At 45.5% G+C, this 17737-nt stretch overlaps 1 protein-coding gene across 1 annotated transcript in view; it reads right to left on the bottom strand.

The window, feature by feature from the left end:
• ARFGAP3 (ADP ribosylation factor GTPase activating protein 3) overlaps positions 1 to 17737 on the bottom strand; it is a 51087-nt gene that overhangs the window by 6904 nt on the left and 26446 nt on the right. Inside the window, exons 7-14 of the mRNA XM_023535897.1 lie at positions 17606 to 17665; positions 16321 to 16367; positions 15625 to 15767; positions 11596 to 11724; positions 11006 to 11128; positions 6177 to 6308; positions 1262 to 1385; positions 113 to 203 (exon numbers count right to left, since the gene is read on the bottom strand). Of these exons, the coding sequence (XP_023391665.1) occupies positions 113 to 203; positions 1262 to 1385; positions 6177 to 6308; positions 11006 to 11128; positions 11596 to 11724; positions 15625 to 15767; positions 16321 to 16367; positions 17606 to 17665 (849 nt within the window). The remainder of the gene's footprint in view (positions 1 to 112; positions 204 to 1261; positions 1386 to 6176; positions 6309 to 11005; positions 11129 to 11595; positions 11725 to 15624; positions 15768 to 16320; positions 16368 to 17605; positions 17666 to 17737) is intronic.

Here is a 17737-nt window from a genome sequence, read left to right as displayed (position 1 = left end):
GGTCGCTCATGAACTTGGAAAAGTAAAATGTCCTATTCAGAGAAAATGTATTCATGCCACAGACACGACAGAGACCAAGTCTTGTTGCTGCCCCCTGACCTCCCCCACTCACCTGCCGGCTGCTTCTTCTGCTCGTCAAACAGATCGGCTGAGCTTATGGAGGAACTTGCCGCGAGCCTCTCCAGCCGAGCCCGGGTTTCGTACTGCACAAGACCAGGAAAAGGAGACATCAGGCTCTGAGTGCCATGAGCGCCTTTACAAAATAATCACTGAGGAGCTGCCATTAGAATGTGTTGGTCCCCCAGGCACTCTCTCCCCAAGAGCCGTTGAATACCACGGCCACGGCTGGGCCCGGGGACGGCGTGATGCTGGCCTTCTGCAGGTCACAAGCGGACAGATCCACACAGCGCCATGGCCAAGGACGGCCAGGGCGAGGGGAAAAGCAGAGCGAGGTGAGGGAATGACATTGCCGTCACAGGGCTGCTCCCGCCCAGCTGCCAGGAGAGGCGACTCCAAGAGGCCCTCTCCCAACACCCACTATTCTGTAACTGAACTTGAACGTCGTCAGCTTGAAAACAAGGCAGATCTTAGGGGTTGGGGAAAAGCCTGGTGGTGACTCTAAATACTCTCGAAGAACTTGAAAGGTCTACTGCCACGTAAAGCAACGTCAGCATGCCTCAGGACGGAATTCCCTGGAGAGTCCCGCAGCCCAGTAACACACGCGGCGCCAGGGGCTTTGTGTTAACACACGAGCGTTCAGAATGAGGAAACCACAAACCTCTGCATTCGCATCTGAGTCTCACCGCCGCTTAGCAAGACTCCACCAAGACAAGCTCGCTAACATTTCCGAGAACAGATGCAACCACCTGCAAATAGATACATCCACCCTCCACAAACATATCTAGATACTTCATTTAACTATGGTTCAAAATCACTAAGTGTATTGTAGCTGTATCAAAAATTGCCTGAAATTTATTCAAAAGATATTGAATGGACGGCCATTCGAAGCACTGAGAAAGGAATGAGAGAAATTTAACCCTCAGTCCCCATCTTCCCATCGGTGCTGCGGCTGGGGCAGCAAGGAGCAGTGGTCAGGCAGAAGGCCGTGGGTTCGCATTCTGGCTCCAGCTCTCTGGGGCCTGGGGCCTCTCGCAGCCTGAGTGCCCCTCACTCAGCGTCCATCACCTGCGCGCACGGCTCCCAGGCCCCTGCCTGCTTCCTGCGCTGGGGGGGCCCACACAGAAGCTCTCCAGACACTTACATCAGCTTGGGCTTGTCTTCCAAAGTACATATCTGAAGAAATGGCCTTGACGTTGCCAAATTTCTTCTGGGCCTCGTCTGTATTTTCAACTGGCTCATAGTCTGGCTTGCGGCGAGTCGCAGGTCTACGATGAGAAACAGGCAAAATAGTAGCGACATCAGCAAGATGGCGGATTAGGCGTTTTTTTACCATCGCCCCCTACAGAACAATGATTTTGACAATCACGCACAGACGAGAACGCCTTGGTGGGAGTCCACGAGTCCCGCAGAGAGATTCCAGGACACCAGTGGTGCAAGGAATCCGAGACTGGATGCACTGAAGATGGTGAAACAGTTTCACTCTGCCTTACCCCAAGGCAACACACACAGCTTTGAGCCAAGAGAGATTCACTTGGCCCGCAATTTCTCCCACGGTGGAAGGTGAAAGGGTGGTGAGTGGGTACCTGGTTTCCCCAGCTGTGTGAGTCATTGCCAAGGTGCCTACTTCTTTGTGACCCCATCCAGGATACTGAGGTGATTTGTATGGCTTAGGGGCTGGGAGAGGCTGGAAGCATAGCAGCCGGGGCTTGAAACCATCAAAGGCACACGGATCCTACTTCGGGCTTTGCAGATGCCATGAGGTGGCCCACTAGCAAGCCTCTGGGTGCACTTTGTCTCTGGAGCCCCCAAATGGCCCACAGCTGACATCCAGTGGTCTGTGCACTTCACCTACACGCCCCACTCCCCGCTCCCCATGGCTGGCTCCCTGCACATGCAGACGGTGAGTGCAAGCCTTTGCAGACAGCTACTGAGCATGTGCAGAAAGCCAGCCCCACGCCGTGGAATTGGGAGAGCACACACATACTTGAGCATCTCAGGGCACAATCCTGGAAAAGCAGACAGGAGGCTCTCAGCGCCTGGCCCGGGCTTTGTGGGATTACGAGAAGATATACCATCTTAAGAATTCACCCCCCCAAAAGCGAATGAGACGTATGGAGTAGGTGTGTCCATGGAAAAGACCCAAGAAAGCCTCAGAAGCCCAGCAGGGCTGACTGTTGATGGCGTTTCTCACCCAAAGCCAGTCAGTCATTAATTCTGGAGCAGGTGATTGCTTCTTCAAATACAAAGACAGCAAGGAACGTGAAAAATCAAGGAAACATGACACCACAAAAGGAACACTATAATTTTCCCATAACTGACCCCAAAGAATTGCCTGACAAAGAATTCAAAATATTTGTTTTAAGGAAGCTTAGCAACCCATAAGGACACAGAGAGACAACTCAATGAAATCTGGAACGTAATACACAAACAAAGTGAGAAATTAGACATAGAGGTAGAAATCATGACAAAGGATCAAACAGAAACTCTGGAGCTGAAGAATACAATGAACAGAATGAAAAATGCAACGAAGACCATCCACGGCAGACATAGTCAAGCAGACAAAAGAACCTGTGAATTCAAAGATAATTTACTTTAAATTACCCAGTCGGTGGAGGAAAAAAAAAGAAAAAAGAATGAGAAAGAGTGAAGAAAGGCTTACATGAATTATGGGATACCATCAAGAAAACAATTTAGACATTACGAGAGACCGAGAAGGAAAGGAGAGAGAGAGAAAGCCTATTTCAAGAAATAATGGCAAAAAATTTCAAATCTGGGGAGAGATATGGACATCCAGGTACAAGAAGCTAATAGGTCTCTAAACAGATTCAGTCCAAATAGGTCTTCACCAAGACACATTAGAATCAAAAAAAAAAAAAAAAATCGGAGAATTTTGAAAGCAGCCTGAGAAAAGAAACTCATCCATCACATACAGGGAACTCCCGTAAGGCTATCGGCAGAGTTCTCAGCAGAAGCCTTGCAGGCTAGGGGATAGTGGGGTAATATACTGAAAGAAAAAACAAAACTGCTAACCACTAGACTCGCTTCACGAGAAATGCTAAAAAGAGTTCTTAAAGCTGAAATGAAAAAATGCTAACTAGTAACATGAAAACATATGAAAGTATAAAACTCACTGGTGAAGGTTAAGTATATAGTCAAATTCAGAATCCCCTAATACTGTGATGCTGGTGTGTAAATCGCTTAACTCTAGTATAAAGCTTAAAAGACAAAGTAGTAAAAGTAACTATCGCGACAATAATGTTAGTGGATGCACAGCGTAAAAAGATGTGAACTGTGACACCAAAAACATAACACCTAGATGGGGGAGTAAAAGGATAGAGTTTTCGTCCGCAATCTAAGTTGTCATCAGATTAAAACAGGCTGATATAACTATGAGATGTTTTATGTAAGCCTTAGGGTAGTCACAAAACAAAATTCTACAGTAGATACACAAAAGACAGAGAGGAATCAAATTACAAAGGAGGACAGCAAGAGAGGAAGGAACAAAGGGACTGCAAACAAGTAGAAATCAATGAATGAGATAGCAATGATAAATCTTTACCTATCGATAATTACTTTAAATGTAAATGGATTGAATTTTCCAATCAAAAGACATAGAGTGGCTGAATGGATTAAAAAAACACAAAAAAACAAGACACAACCACACGCTGCCTACAAGAGATTCATTTCAGTGTTAAGGACGCGAATAGGCTGAAAATGAAGAGATGGAAAAAGATATTCCACCCAAGTAGAAACCAAGAGAGAGCAGGGACACACTTATATCAGACGAAACAGACTCTAAGCCAAAAAATGTAACAAGAGACAAAGGTCATCATATAACAATAAAGGTGTCAATTCATCAAGAAGATATAACAAGTATAAATATATATGCACCCAATACTGGAGCACCTAAATATATCAAGCAATATTTATTATTCCCCAAATCAGTCCCAATATACTTATTAGCATATTAACATTAACATTAATATTAACACATTAATAAATACATTAAGCAAGATCTGAAGAGAGAAATAGACAGTACTACAACAATAAAAGACTTCAATATCCTATTTTCAACAGTGGATGGGTCATGCAGACAGAAAATCAACAAGGAAAACTGAACTTGAACTATGTATTAGACCAAATGGACCAACAGACATATTCAAGACATTCCATCTCATAGCAGCAGAACACACATTCTCAAGTGCACAAAGAACATTCTCCAGGATAAATCACACGTTACATCATAAAACAAATCTGAATCATGTGTCAGGTCCTAACGGATTTATGAAGATTGAAATCATATTAAGTATCTTTTCCAACCACAATGGTATGAAAGCAGAAATTAGTAACAAGAGGAAAACTGGAAAATTCACAAATAGTGGAAAATAACAGATTCTTGAACAACCAAAGGGTCAAAGAAGAAATCAAAAAATATCTTGAAACAAGTAAAAATGGAAACGACATACCAAAATGTATGGGATGTAGCAAAAGCAGTTCTAAGAGGGAAGTTTACGGGCCACTAGCACATGAAAAGGTGCTGAACAGCACTAACCGTCCAGGAAACGCCAACCAAAACCACAATGAGATGTCCTCTCACACCTGCTAGAAAGGCGGTGATCAAAAAGACAAGAGATACGTGTTGGCGAGGGCTGGAGAAAAGCGAACCCTTGCATGCTGCTGGTGGGAACGTAAATTAGCACAGCCATTATGGAAAACAGTATGACGGTTCCTCAGAAAACTGAAAACGGACTACCATGTGATCCAGCAATCCCACTTCTGGGTGTGTATCTAAAGGGAACAAAATCAGTATCTTGAAGAGATATCTGCATTCCCACGTTCACTGCAGCATTATTCATCACAGCCAAGATATGGAAACAACCTGAGTGGCTGTCGATGACATGTGGATGGGGAAAGAAAATGTGGTGTATATACACCATGTAATATTATTCCGCCGTATCAAAGAAAATCCTGCCATTTGTGACATGGATGAACCTGGAGGACGTTGTTAAATGAAATATGCCAGAGAGAGAAAGGTAAATACTGTATGATCTCATTTATAAGTGGAATCCAAAATTAAGAAAAAAAAGTCAGACTCATAGAAACAGAATAGAGCAGTGGTTTCCAGGGTCTGGGAGGCGGGGGAAACGGTCAGATGTTGGTCAAAAGGCACACCTCTTCATCTGTAAGATGAATTAAGTTCTGGGGACCTCATGCACAGCATAGTGGCTCCAGTTCAAAATGCTGTGGTGTATTCTTGAAATTTGCTGAGTGAGTAGATCTTAAGCGGTCTCAATACACACAAAGAACCATAAACAAACAAACGAACAAACAGCAAAACAGGTTAAACTAATCTGGGAAGCCAATGCGTTTCTTATTTATAATGCATACGCATGCCATTTTACTTTTTAAAAAGCTGACAGCAGTAATTTTATAAGAGGATTTCAGGCCACTTTTAAAATGAAAATTCTAATAAAAAATGAATAAACATCCAAACCACACAACATTTGAAGGAATTTTCCATTAAAAATAGGTTTCACTCTGCAGTTCCACAGATCAATTAGCAAAAACTGACGGTACCGTAAGGCAGGCCACACACCGCTCCACGTCAGTGGGACGGAGTGAGTAGGATGACCAATATTCCAGCTACCCGGGACAACCCCTGGCTACACCTGTTGTCCCCAAGTATTAACAGTGTCCCCTTGTACTCAACAGTTCCTTGGTTTGGACAATAAGTTCTACCGTCCTTCACTCTAATCCCCAAACGGGTGAGTTTCTGGACAAATGAATGGATAAACAAACTCAACGACAAAGAGGAGTGAACACGAATGAGTCTCAGGTACACTCAGGAAGGTCCGAGACGCCAGTCCAGAAAGGCCAGTGACAGCCCGATCCACTTATGCCACATCCTGGGAAAGGCAAAATCGCAAGGTCGGAAAACAGACCAGGCTTCGGAGAATATTCTTGAAATGGTAGAACAAAATCATTTACTAGTCTTGGAGACTTTCCCTAGAGTCGTGGGTTCGCGATCTGCAAGGCCGCTGTTCTGCTGTTCGTACCTGTCCGAATAGCCCGTGGCCTTCAGAATCGTGTCGGCGTCTTTGATGCTCTCCTTTTTCCAGTAGGAATCCGGACTGTCATCCCAGCTGGAAGAACAGCTGCTCCTTAACTCTATCGGCTCGTCAAAGTACCTGCACGAAAAAGAGTAGAATGGTGACTTTGGAGGCCCTTACTGATCCCACCCACAGCGGGTCCGTGGGGCTGCACTTCCGGCCTCTTTGAAGCTGGGGGCGGCCATGGGATCTGACCAATGAAACAGGAGCAGACACAAGGCAAATAAATCATTTCCAAGGCCTTTCCAGTGCCCGTGCTCAGCTCACCCTGCCAGACAGAAGAGGTCGTGTTTTCCAGGTGCTGCAGCCTCAGGCAGGTGAAAACTGTACCCATTTGGACTATCAAAGTGCCACCTGAAGGACAGGTAATCTGGACAATCACCTGTACCCTCAGCTGACTTTAGTGAACAAGAAATAAACCACGGTGCGTTAGGATCTGGGAAGGGGGGTGGTGTTTGTCACCGCAGCATAACCTAGCCTATCCGGACAGCACATGGCATCTTTAAGCGCGACTCACCATAGGTTACATTTCGTTTTCTGTGGGCCTAGTTCTGCCTAGTTAGGCGGTCACAAATAACGCTGCTGGGCCTGGAGGACGGACCACCTCCGCGGAGCTGGCTTCCTGTTGGCAATACCTCCCACCTCAGCCATGGCAACCGGCTTCGGTCCCAGCACTAACTCCCCCTCAATGTACAGGACGCTAATTAGCCTCCTTCTGGAGTCAGATGCAAAGCCACAGGTCACCGAACTGGATCATCTGCAGGTGCCCTTTCAGTCTGGGCTTGACATGAACTTGATCTGAACATCTCAGAGGAGACGCTGGCCTTCTGGGGCGGTTTGTACTTTCATAAGCCGAGCACCACTGAGCAGGGCGTTCACTGCCCAGGAGCAAAGAGCAGCTTTCTGTCCTATGTGGTGAGAGGAAAATCCTTGACCGAGGGCAGCAGGGTTTGCAGGACAGGACGGAGACTGACTGATACTGTGAGGGGGACGTACCAGGGCCTTACTAAAAAGTAGTTGTGCCATCTCAGAATTCATGACGGCTTAGGGTGGAAAAAGCCCGGCCAGATACGCACTCCTTGTAAAGGTGGAGTTCGAGAAGTTCAGAAGAGAGAAGAAAATTCTAAGGCTTAGGCCTAGGGAAGGAAGGATGGGGGAAGACCATGTAGAGGCTTTCAAAATGTCATCTAGGCTTTCTGCAGAGAGTAAGGAGGACAAGGACCGAGGTAGCACCATGCTCGACAGCCATAATGAGCCATTCAGAGATGGCAAACCGAACGCCGGAGGGGCCTGTGACCAAAGACGAAGAAGATGGCAGGTACCTAGCAGGACAGAGAGGCCAGGGACCCAGATGAGCTAAGATTTGGGGGGGAAATGCTAAGAACAAACATACCCCTTTTCCTGGCAGAAAAAAAGAATAACAAACAGAAAAGGGAGCAGGGATGTCTGCCATTTGAAGCAGACAGTGTATGACTTTATGTGGATAATAGGGAGAAAGCAGAACTTCCAAATGCGGCTTCTGCCTTCTCTGGCAAGTGGGTCGTTGAGGACCAATGTCATCACACTAGCCTTCTCTCTCCAGGAAGGGAACGTGCCGTGTCCCAAACGCACCTGGACTCCAGCTGCAAGCTGCCCAGGCTCTCCGGTGCTGATGGGTGCAGCAGCCATGAGCTGCGGGCTCTGCGTGGAGGAACTGACTGTCCCTTCTTGGAGACGGGACTAAGACAACGAAGTGACTCGATGTCACATCAGAGAAAGGAGGTGTGAAAGATGTGAGACCTTTGTTGGTCTGGAGAGTTATCTTTAGATATTTGAGAGACTTATTTGTAAGGGCCCAAGGGAAAGACCTAAAACCAATTCAATGAGGAACTTAAAACACACTTAATAACGCCTGTGAGGTGAGGACACAGGCCAAGGAGACGCATTCGGCTCCTGCCCTCACGTGGCTGTGCTGACTGTCACTCTGGGCAAGCATTCGTCACTCACACAAACCAAAGTGCTTAGCCTGGTACGTAGGAGCATCAGATTTTTAAAAAATGATGGACTGCTCCAAACTCAGGAGAGAGCGCCATTCCGCTGGGACCCTACTCATTAGCCAGAGCCTGTTACGTTTGTATAGTTCCAGGTGCTGGGGTGGGGCGGGGCGTCTCTTCCTTCCATCCCCCCACGAGAGGCTCTCTGTGCTCCCACACAATGCAGGAGGCACGTGGCAACTCACTGGGGGACAGACAGACGGCCGGCCAGGGCTCCAGCTGCCCACTGGAAGGACAGGGTGACAGGACCGACAAATGGCCATGGCCCCCTTGCCTTCCCTCAGAGACACGACAGCCTCCAAATCTGACGTCCAAACCTTCACTGACTTTCTAATGTTTTCATGTCTAGATCAATGTTTTTACTTTTATTTTTGCCCTCCCCCTCTGTCTTCATCAACCCGGAAAACATTACATAAAATCCCTTGAGAAGAGCACCCTAATGTCACACATCCAATTTACAGCTATAGACACCTGCTCATTCCACCGAAGGCCACGCTGCTTCCTAAGGCTGAGCAAACTGTTCTAGTTTCAGTATTTTGTACTCAATACATAATTACATTATTTACATCCTGGAAATAATGGAACGCAATAAAAAACGAAAACCAAAGATACGGCTGATCTTCTTTTTAATAGAAACAGCACTCTTCCATAATTCATAATATTCAAGTTCTAATGGGCTAATGAATAATTTGGAAGCAATGAGAGCTCTTCGTGGAACTAATATGCCTGCTTTCCGAAAGTCCACGTTGGAGGTGCCTCGGCTGCCAAGCCCTGCGGGCGCCCTTGCTCTAACGGTGGCTACGACCAAGGAGGACTCGAGAAGGCGTCTGTTCCTCGTGACAGACAGCGCACCAAGGTCTCTCTGCCAGGAAGCCGGCAAGTGTGGCCTCTGTGAAAACACCATCTGCTCCCAGGTTTCAGACCGTAAGTAACTGTTTCATAGCAACAAAGGCCTTCGGGGCCCTTCCGACCACGTTTGGAGGAGAGGCCCGCAGGGGCCCTGAGGCTCCGGACGAGATGAGGCCCCAGGAACCTGTCAGCGAGCAGGAGCCCGGCGGCTCTCCGGAAGTTTCTCAAGGCTTGCTACCCAGCAGCAGTGATTTAAGCGGCATCTACTTTTCCTTCCCGCTCTCCTCTGCAGGAGTTGCTAGTGAGCAGGGAATAATCAAGGTGCTGTGGGGAGGCCCGAGGGGCGATGTGGAAGCTGCCCCCTCCCCGCTGGCCCGGACGCCCCACCATCTAACACGCGTTCCTGAAGCACTGACCTGCACGCAGCTTCCGAATCAAGTTAAACACGTAATTTTACCCCATAGAAAACATTTACATAGGTTTACGAAGCGCTGTTCGGGTGTCACCTCTAAGTAAACGGAAACCTGGTGAGCTGTCCAGGTCACTCACCGCAGGCAAATACAAAACCGTCCGGGTCTCAAAGTGCCCACGGGGGACCCTGCGATGCCACTGACTTTTTTTTTTTTTGGTAAAATGTCTGAACTTCAAATAATTTGAAGCTCCGCTTAGAGAATTTTTAGGGACAGACCCTCCAGGAACCGTGACAGCAGAATAGAGAAGCGTGAGTCTGTTATCTACATGAAAACGCTTGGCACCTGCGTAGCCACCTGTGCGGCCGCCCGGCTCAGCGGCCCTTCGCGGTGGGAGTGAGGGGTCTCCTGGGGACCGCCCGTTACTGACAGGCACACATTGGATTTCCCCAAACTCCAATGTGAACCTGGCCCTCAGTGTGGTTAAGTATCTAACAACGGTAATTGAACACTGACACCAAATCACACGTCTCGAGTTGAGTTGCTATGTAATAACAGCAGCTTAACGGAACATTAATAATAGCCAAACGCTATTCCAAACGCTCCATTTGTAGTAACCCGTTTAACCCTCGCCAACCCCGAAGTAGATGCTGCTCGTATCCCTAACTTACAGATGAAGACGCTGGAGCGCAGAGGTTAAATGACCTGGCCAAGGTCGCACCGCCACCAAAGGGCAGAGGCAGGATCCGAATCCAGGCCGTCTAGCTCCTGGGCCTGCAGTCACCCCGCCTGCTTCTCAGCTGCGCCCACCCCGAGTGATTTCCCGAGTTGACTTGGTGCCTTTTTAGCAGGACTCCCCCTGTGCAGGACATGCTGTTGGAGTTGACACAAGTTCAAACCCGTTCTCCCTGCCCCTCGGGCGGCTGGAACCTGAACCCCGCACTCTCCACAGTCAGGTCAGCGACACACAGTGCCAGGGAGTCAGGCACCTCGTGGGGCCGGACGGGATGGTGAGCGCTCAGAGCCGGGGGAGGCTTCGTCCTGGGAGCCCCTCTGAGCGGGGCCGTTTTTATCAATGAACGCACACACACAGTTTACGACACACACTGCCCTGCTGACTGGACTCCTGAGCGGGTGTTCTCCAGCTGTGAAATGTTCCGCCTGTGGGAATGAGGCTAAACAACACATACGTTCCAGATTCACAGATTTCTCCCATTTCCTCTTTTAGGTAAACACAGCTTTCTTAACCACTCATTTCAGCTCTTGGTCGCTGATTTTATTATCAAACATTTAAATCTTTGCAAACATTGCTCACTTATGAATGTTTCCCCAAGTTTTTCAAAGAACACCCTTGACTCCAGCCAGAGCTTTTAAAAACAATGAAGTAAACTGACTTGTATTTGCTCCTAGTACAAATAAACTATTATGTTCATACTGATCACTGTTTTTTCAAAATAATGCCAGGGGTGATTTTTCAGATTACCTTGAGCTGGAGGTAAAATACGAATCATCATTGTCATCGCTGTACTTTTTTCTTGGTTTTGCTATGATCGGTGTTTCCTGTTCAATGGTCTGCATATCTGAAGTCACTGAATGTGAAATACCACTTGAGAAAACAGAGAATAAAATGGAAGAAAACTATTAGTTCATGAAGACACTTGTGTTCACCAGAGAATAAATGTTTAATGTACAGTCTCAACAAAAATAAATTGATTAGTGAGGTTAAAGACATAAGCAATAAAAACTTGTTGTGTTTTTGTGTGTGTGTGTGTAAGCACTGAAAAACACCGGACCTTAGTGAGGACAGTAACTAGTCACACAACACACAGTCACGAGAATCAGTTATGCCTGTGGCATCCACTTAATGACAAGTCAGACAGTTTTCCTTTTTTCTAAGAATCAAATTTGGAAGTTTTCATGCTAAATTGAACGCTAGAGTAAACCAAAATCATTGAAGAAAGGAAAGAATAATGAGAAAATACTGCTAACGTTGGAAAAAACACAGGGAAAATCCATTCGAGATTGGCAACCTGGTTTAAATTCTGAAACCCCAGATTGCGGAGGCTCACGTACCTTCTGCAGTTTCCGAATCCCATGCCGAGCCTCTCTGACTCCATCTTCTTCTTGCCACTCATGTTCATCTTTTCATCTTTCTTCATTTGAATTTCAAGATCCTTGTAGGCTAATCGTAATGACGAAACACTGCCAGAAAAACCAAACGCTCCTTAATTTAGCTGTAATTCTGTGTTCTTAAGTTAGAATACCAAGCAAAACTAAACATGTCATTTATACTTGTAGCTCTGTGCTTTTTCCATAATTAACAATTATGAAGGCAAATCAGCATTTTTTTCTCAGGGTCTTTTCTGAGTAGATGCTCAAGAAAATTTCAGTGTGTTTATAGGCACTTTCTGGTCGCTGCTGAATCTATATCACTGGCCTAGCTTATACTACCTATTATTATATAATAATTTATGCTACCTGTTATGTAATAACATTATGTATATAAAAATTATTACATAGGATAGTAAAAAGCTTAATTTCTTACTTGGATTAATATTTTATTATACTTCCACATTCCATATCAAAAATACAAAGTTACTTTCATTGGTTTGCTTATATATATAAATTGGACTTTACAAACGGATGAATTAAGAAGGGGTTACTTAATTGCAAAAGTATCTTTCGGCTTACAAGAAAATTTTCCATAAGTTCTCTTTATGTAATTAGACTTCTGAAAGCATTTAAAATGGAATAATTGTTCTTCTGCCAATATATTTTTCTGCACTACCAGTCAGATATAGAGCATTTATCTATCAAATACCTGTTACCAATAACGCACCAAAAGGGATAAAAAGACGCATGAAACGCTGCCCCTTACTCTCAGATTTCTAAAATGTTCTACTTAATTTTTCATAAAGCAAACTGTGCCCATGTCAGCAATAACAAGAGCACAATATCATATGCAAGATGTCAACAAAACCTCAGGTCCTGACAAGTGTTGTATATACCTCGTAGGGATTTCTAAGCTACCGTCCATTTTATAAAATTGTGTGAAATGTCATGAGGATGCAAGCAAAGTACTGTATAAATCCCATAATAATAGAAATGCATTTCTGTACGGTAACAGGGAATGACAATGGACCTCCTTACTAAGAAAAAGTAATCTTGCTTTTACTGCTTCCTTCCTTAATGAGTCAAGCAGGATTTCTTTGTTTTGTTTTAATCTGGCAGTTTGCTTTCTTTGCTATTATTCCTACAGAACGGGTAACAGCAATATACTCATTTTATTACTCATAAAAAAAAGAATACTCTTTCTGGCCTAGTTTTTGGAGGAAAACAAAAGAGCTGTTTAAACATGAATAGATATAACTGTAGCAACAGATTCTTCTGGAGAAGATGAATGGATGGGAAGGAAAACGTTCTACTAGAAAGCTATGAACCAGGAAAGCTTTCCTCCCTCGGACATCCGACGTGGGCCTGGGAGCGTGGGCCTGGGAGCGTGGGCCTGGGTCTGTCCCCCGTTGCAAGCACGCCCTTAAGCATCCAGGCTTACTGTAATCCAGCTCTGGAAGCGCTAATGGAATCAGGAAGTCAAGACTCCGCGTTTCTCAGAACTGCTGGAGCCCTTCCCAGCACAGCTCCAGCGAGGGCCTGCGAGACACTCCGACCACGCACGGCGCAGCCCGGGGATGGCAGCTCTGCCTCTCCGCACTCATCCTACTACCTGGGCACGGACGCCCCCGAGGACGGGCGGGAAACTGCCAGAAGCTGTGGATTAGGCTACTGCACCGACAGCTTAGTTTCACAGTCTGATGATACAAGGAAAAAAACATTGTTCCTGGCCGTTTACTACGCTGAAATGACTTTGTTTACAGCCATTACAAAAATTCACTTGCAGAAAAACAACATTCGCACATCTGAAGGCTGAAACGTGCGCTTGCTCACAGCTGGCCCAGCGCTGCTGGAACCGAGCTGCAGAGGGTCCGGGAGGCAGGACAGTGGTTAATGCTCGGGCGTGCGGCTGTTCTGAACGAGGCCGCCGAAGCTGTCGAACTGGGGTCCCAAATCGCATCCAGAAATCCCCCAGGACCTGCGTCTTTGTTCTCATGGTGCATCGAGCCGTCCTAGTGAAAGCTACGAATAAAGGCTGGTACAGCGTCTACTAGCAATGACCAGTCTCCACGCACCCGAGCTGCGGGCAGGGAGCTGTTGCTTCTGTATTCCATGTCCTCCGTTCCCATCAGGCATGGGATTCTACACACTCTCTGGGAAAAGCCCAGGAGTGAGCAATCCGGACACAGCTCACTCTCAAACACCAAAGGAAGCTGCCTACACACTCAGACGTAACCTCTCCCCTTTCCCAGAGTCAGAAAACTCACTTAGTCAGAGAAATTCAAGCGAGACAACTCAGAACCAATGTTATGTAAATCATTTCACACCGTACTTAACCTAAATACAGTTTGGTGCTGCCCCCTAGGGCCTATGAGTGAAATAACAATGAGAACTATCAACTTTAAATTATCTGGGCTTAGCATGCAAATTCCACTTAGTGAATTCTCAGTATGACCATACTGACGCCATATTAACTGAGTTAATCCTCAAAACCACCTCACAAAATAAGTATTAATATTTTCATCATGCAGTCTGTAGTAACTCGAGCTAAAACTGATAAAATACACATGAGAATGAGAGAGAACACCACGTAAATAAAACAAACACGTGAGCTAGGAACCCCAGCGGCCTCTCCCGTGTCGCATCCAGCCTCCTGTGCTTTTTACACCCGCTCGCCTGCACTTTGCAGACGGCCAGAGGGCACCGCCAAACTCGCTTTCCCAAACACACCGCCTTGCCCACGGCTCTCCCTTCGGATACTGTGAAACCAACGCTGGCTCATGGGGCTCCGTGTGGTCATTCCAACTCCACTGGTCCGTGCAGGTCCCCCCCAGGACCGAGGTCTCAATTCCCTCTTCTTCAGTCTCTGAAAACTCCTCCCCCTCCTCTGAGCCAAGCCTGACTCTGGGACCCCCCGAAGATCCAGGCTCAAAACCCCTGGAGACCACCATACCCACAGCCTTCCGTCGTATACTCAGAATTTAGCCGAGTTCTCATTATTGAGATACAATTCACATACCATAAAATCCACCATTTTAAAGTATATAACTTGGTAGTGTTTAGTATATTCACAAGGTTATGCCAACATCACCACTATCTTATTCCAGAACATTTTCGTCGCCCCAAACAAGAACCCCACGCCCATCAGCAGTCACTCCCCATCCTCCCCTACCCCTAGCCCCCAGTCCCTGCAACCACTGGCCCGCTTCCTGTCTCCACGGATTTGCCTGTTACAGGCATTTCCTGTACATGGAACCATACGACTTGTGGTCTCTGTGACTGGCTTCTTTCTTAGCACAGACTGTTCAAGGTTCATCCACGGTGCAGGGTGATCAGTTCTGTGTTCCTTTTTATGGCTGAATGGAACCCCACTGTATGCACAGACCACCTTCTGCTCATCCTTTCATCAGCTGACCGACGTTTGGGTTGTTTCTACTTTTCGGCTATGGGGATTAATGCTGCTATGAACGCAAGCTTTTGTGTGAATATGCGGACACACGTCTTAGTTTCTCTTAGGAGTGGAACTGCTGGGTCATATGGTAACTTTACGTTTAACTCTTTACATTGCCACCAGCGACGTGTGAGGGCCCCAGATCCTCTACATTATCGCCGACACTTGTTATTGTCTGTCTCCTTGATCACGGCCATGTGAGTGAGTGAGGCGGGGTCTCGGTGTGCGTTTCCCTAATGACTGACGATGCGAGCATCCTCCATGCGTACACGCCTCCTGGCACATCGGTCTTCCCCTCTCGTGGATGCCGCCCCAAGCCCACCCTCACGGCTTCCCCCCGAAACTCCTGCTGCTCCCCCCACCACTAGTCGCCTCCCTTCCGATCCGCACGTCAGTGCGATGTCAGTTTTCATAAAACTAAATTTCGCATTATCCTCCTCACACAGAAAAATAAATGGCATTAGGAAAGTAAACCTGGGAGTTGTCTAATTAATAGTTTTATTACGAAAAACGTATTATTATAACCAAATTAAACTTACATCGATTCTCCCTTAGAGGCCTCCTTGGCCCGAAGGTCTTCCTGTTCTTTCATTTTATCTGCTGCTTGGGCTTGTTTTTCGATTTCATTAAAGCTCGTATTCGTCAGTTTCTGGGCTCCCAAACTTCCTTTTTTGGCCCCAAGCTAGAAGATACATAGGATTATATTCCACCCAAACCGTGTGATGGCTTTGCAACAACAGCTGGCATTTACGGCGGGCACCGTGACAGCGCCTCACACTGGTTCCCTTACTTAGTTCTCACGGCTCTAGGAAGTGGACATTATTCTCCTCCCCAATTTACAGATCAAGTTAAGAGACTGGACCAAGATCACACAGCCAGTAAGTGACAGCATCAGGATTCAAATGCTGGTGCCTCACGGGATCTGAACGCTGGACAGATGACCCTCCAGCCTCACAAGACAGCGTTGCTCACAGAAGCGCAAACAGGATACAAAGTCTCAGGGAGCCTCCGCTGATGTTTTAAAGAATTTTGTTGTTGACAGAAGAAACGTTAAACACTCATTCTAGAAGATCTCACAAAGAATAACGTTCACCTCACTGAGCAAAACATAGCCTCTATCAAAGCCGCCTTCATTATACTATGGCTCAAATAATACGAGTGAAGTGACAAAGGTGGCTTTAAGTACACAAGCTGTTTCAGAGCTGACGCCTGCATATTTCACACATCATACTCACTCCTCTTTTAGCTTGATTCGGTTTCTTTTTTATGATAGAGGAAACTTCTGTTAAAAAAATACAAAGTAGAAAGTCAGACCAACAGAAATGCACGCTTTTTCTACTTTTAGTGCATCTTTTAAAAAATTCTCAGATACTACATATTAATATTTAAGAGACATTTTCCACATTAGTTTGTCATCCAGAAGACAAGTGAATGAGTGCATTTAAGGAGGACAGAGAAGCATCAAAATGGAGTCCTCAGGTGGTACTCCCAAGTAGTTACCACACTCAGAGGAAGCGTGTTTCTAGACACCACGCTGAGGAGGAATAAAGAGCGTGAGCTGACCTCGTCCACCGCTTTCTCAGAGCACACCCTCCCATCAGCCTCTGCTCTTCAGACACGTCCACATTATCTTAAAGTATAAAGTTAGCCAGGCAGGATGCTAACAGGACAAGCAGCAAGAGACTTGCGTTTCCCCCTTGACTCACATAGAGGTTTTATCATATTAACCAATAACAAATTGTGTTAGTAGCTATACTTTCTAAATTGCACACAAATATTTGATACTTTTAGAGAAAGTTTCTAAAAAATTGTTTTCTGGGTAAATTTTAATCATAGATAATATATTCTGTTGTTTTTAGAATTATGTTTAAGAGACCCAGTAAGAATAAAACCTTAATTTTTTTCTTCCAAAGAGAATGTGCTTTAAAAGATAGCATAAAACCACAAATGAAAGATTAAAATCTTTAGCTATAATAACAGGATAATATCCTCTTATTATACTTGAAATTCCATTTCAAGTATGAAAAAGAGATCCTGGAAATTTTCCTTTCTACCACTTTTTAGCTTTGTGTTGTACTAGTCACATAATCTACTCTCAACCTCCTATAAGTCCATTAATACAGGATAAAAAATAATCTGGAACATCTCTAACAGTTTAGTTCTTTTTCACCAAAGCAGCTGCTTTCCAATTAATGCAGTATTATCTGCACCAATCTCAGATAATACTTCCCTGATAATGAAAAATTAAAGATTATAAAATCAGAAGAAAATGTTAAGAGTTCTTGCACAGATAAGAATGGTGTGGCTGCTCTGACCTCTGCTTATGCTGGGAACAGAAACCAGCCCCACATAAATTTGCAAATCAAAAGCATCAACAGCATCTTGTTACAGGCTGCTGCGTTTCATAGACATTAAGCTGGCTAAAAGAGAACGGCATGTTTGCTTAATAAAATTTCATTTTTTTTTTTTCTTAAAGAATCTCACTCATTAAATCAGAATAAAGAGTCTTACGCATATTACCTAAAGCAGCCTTAGCTGGGACGTGGAGACCTTCCACACTGGGTCCTTGTTCCAGTCGTCCTGAAAGTTAAAAATACTGATCTTAATGCTGAAACAGACTCATCAAACACCCTTTTGTTTTTTATTATTTAT

Source organism: Pteropus vampyrus, unplaced genomic scaffold (assembly GCF_000151845.1).
Source record: "Pteropus vampyrus isolate Shadow unplaced genomic scaffold, Pvam_2.0 Scaffold145, whole genome shotgun sequence".
Taxonomy (NCBI): domain Eukaryota; kingdom Metazoa; phylum Chordata; class Mammalia; order Chiroptera; family Pteropodidae; genus Pteropus; species Pteropus vampyrus.
This window is presented reverse-complemented; position numbering and strand designations above follow the sequence as displayed.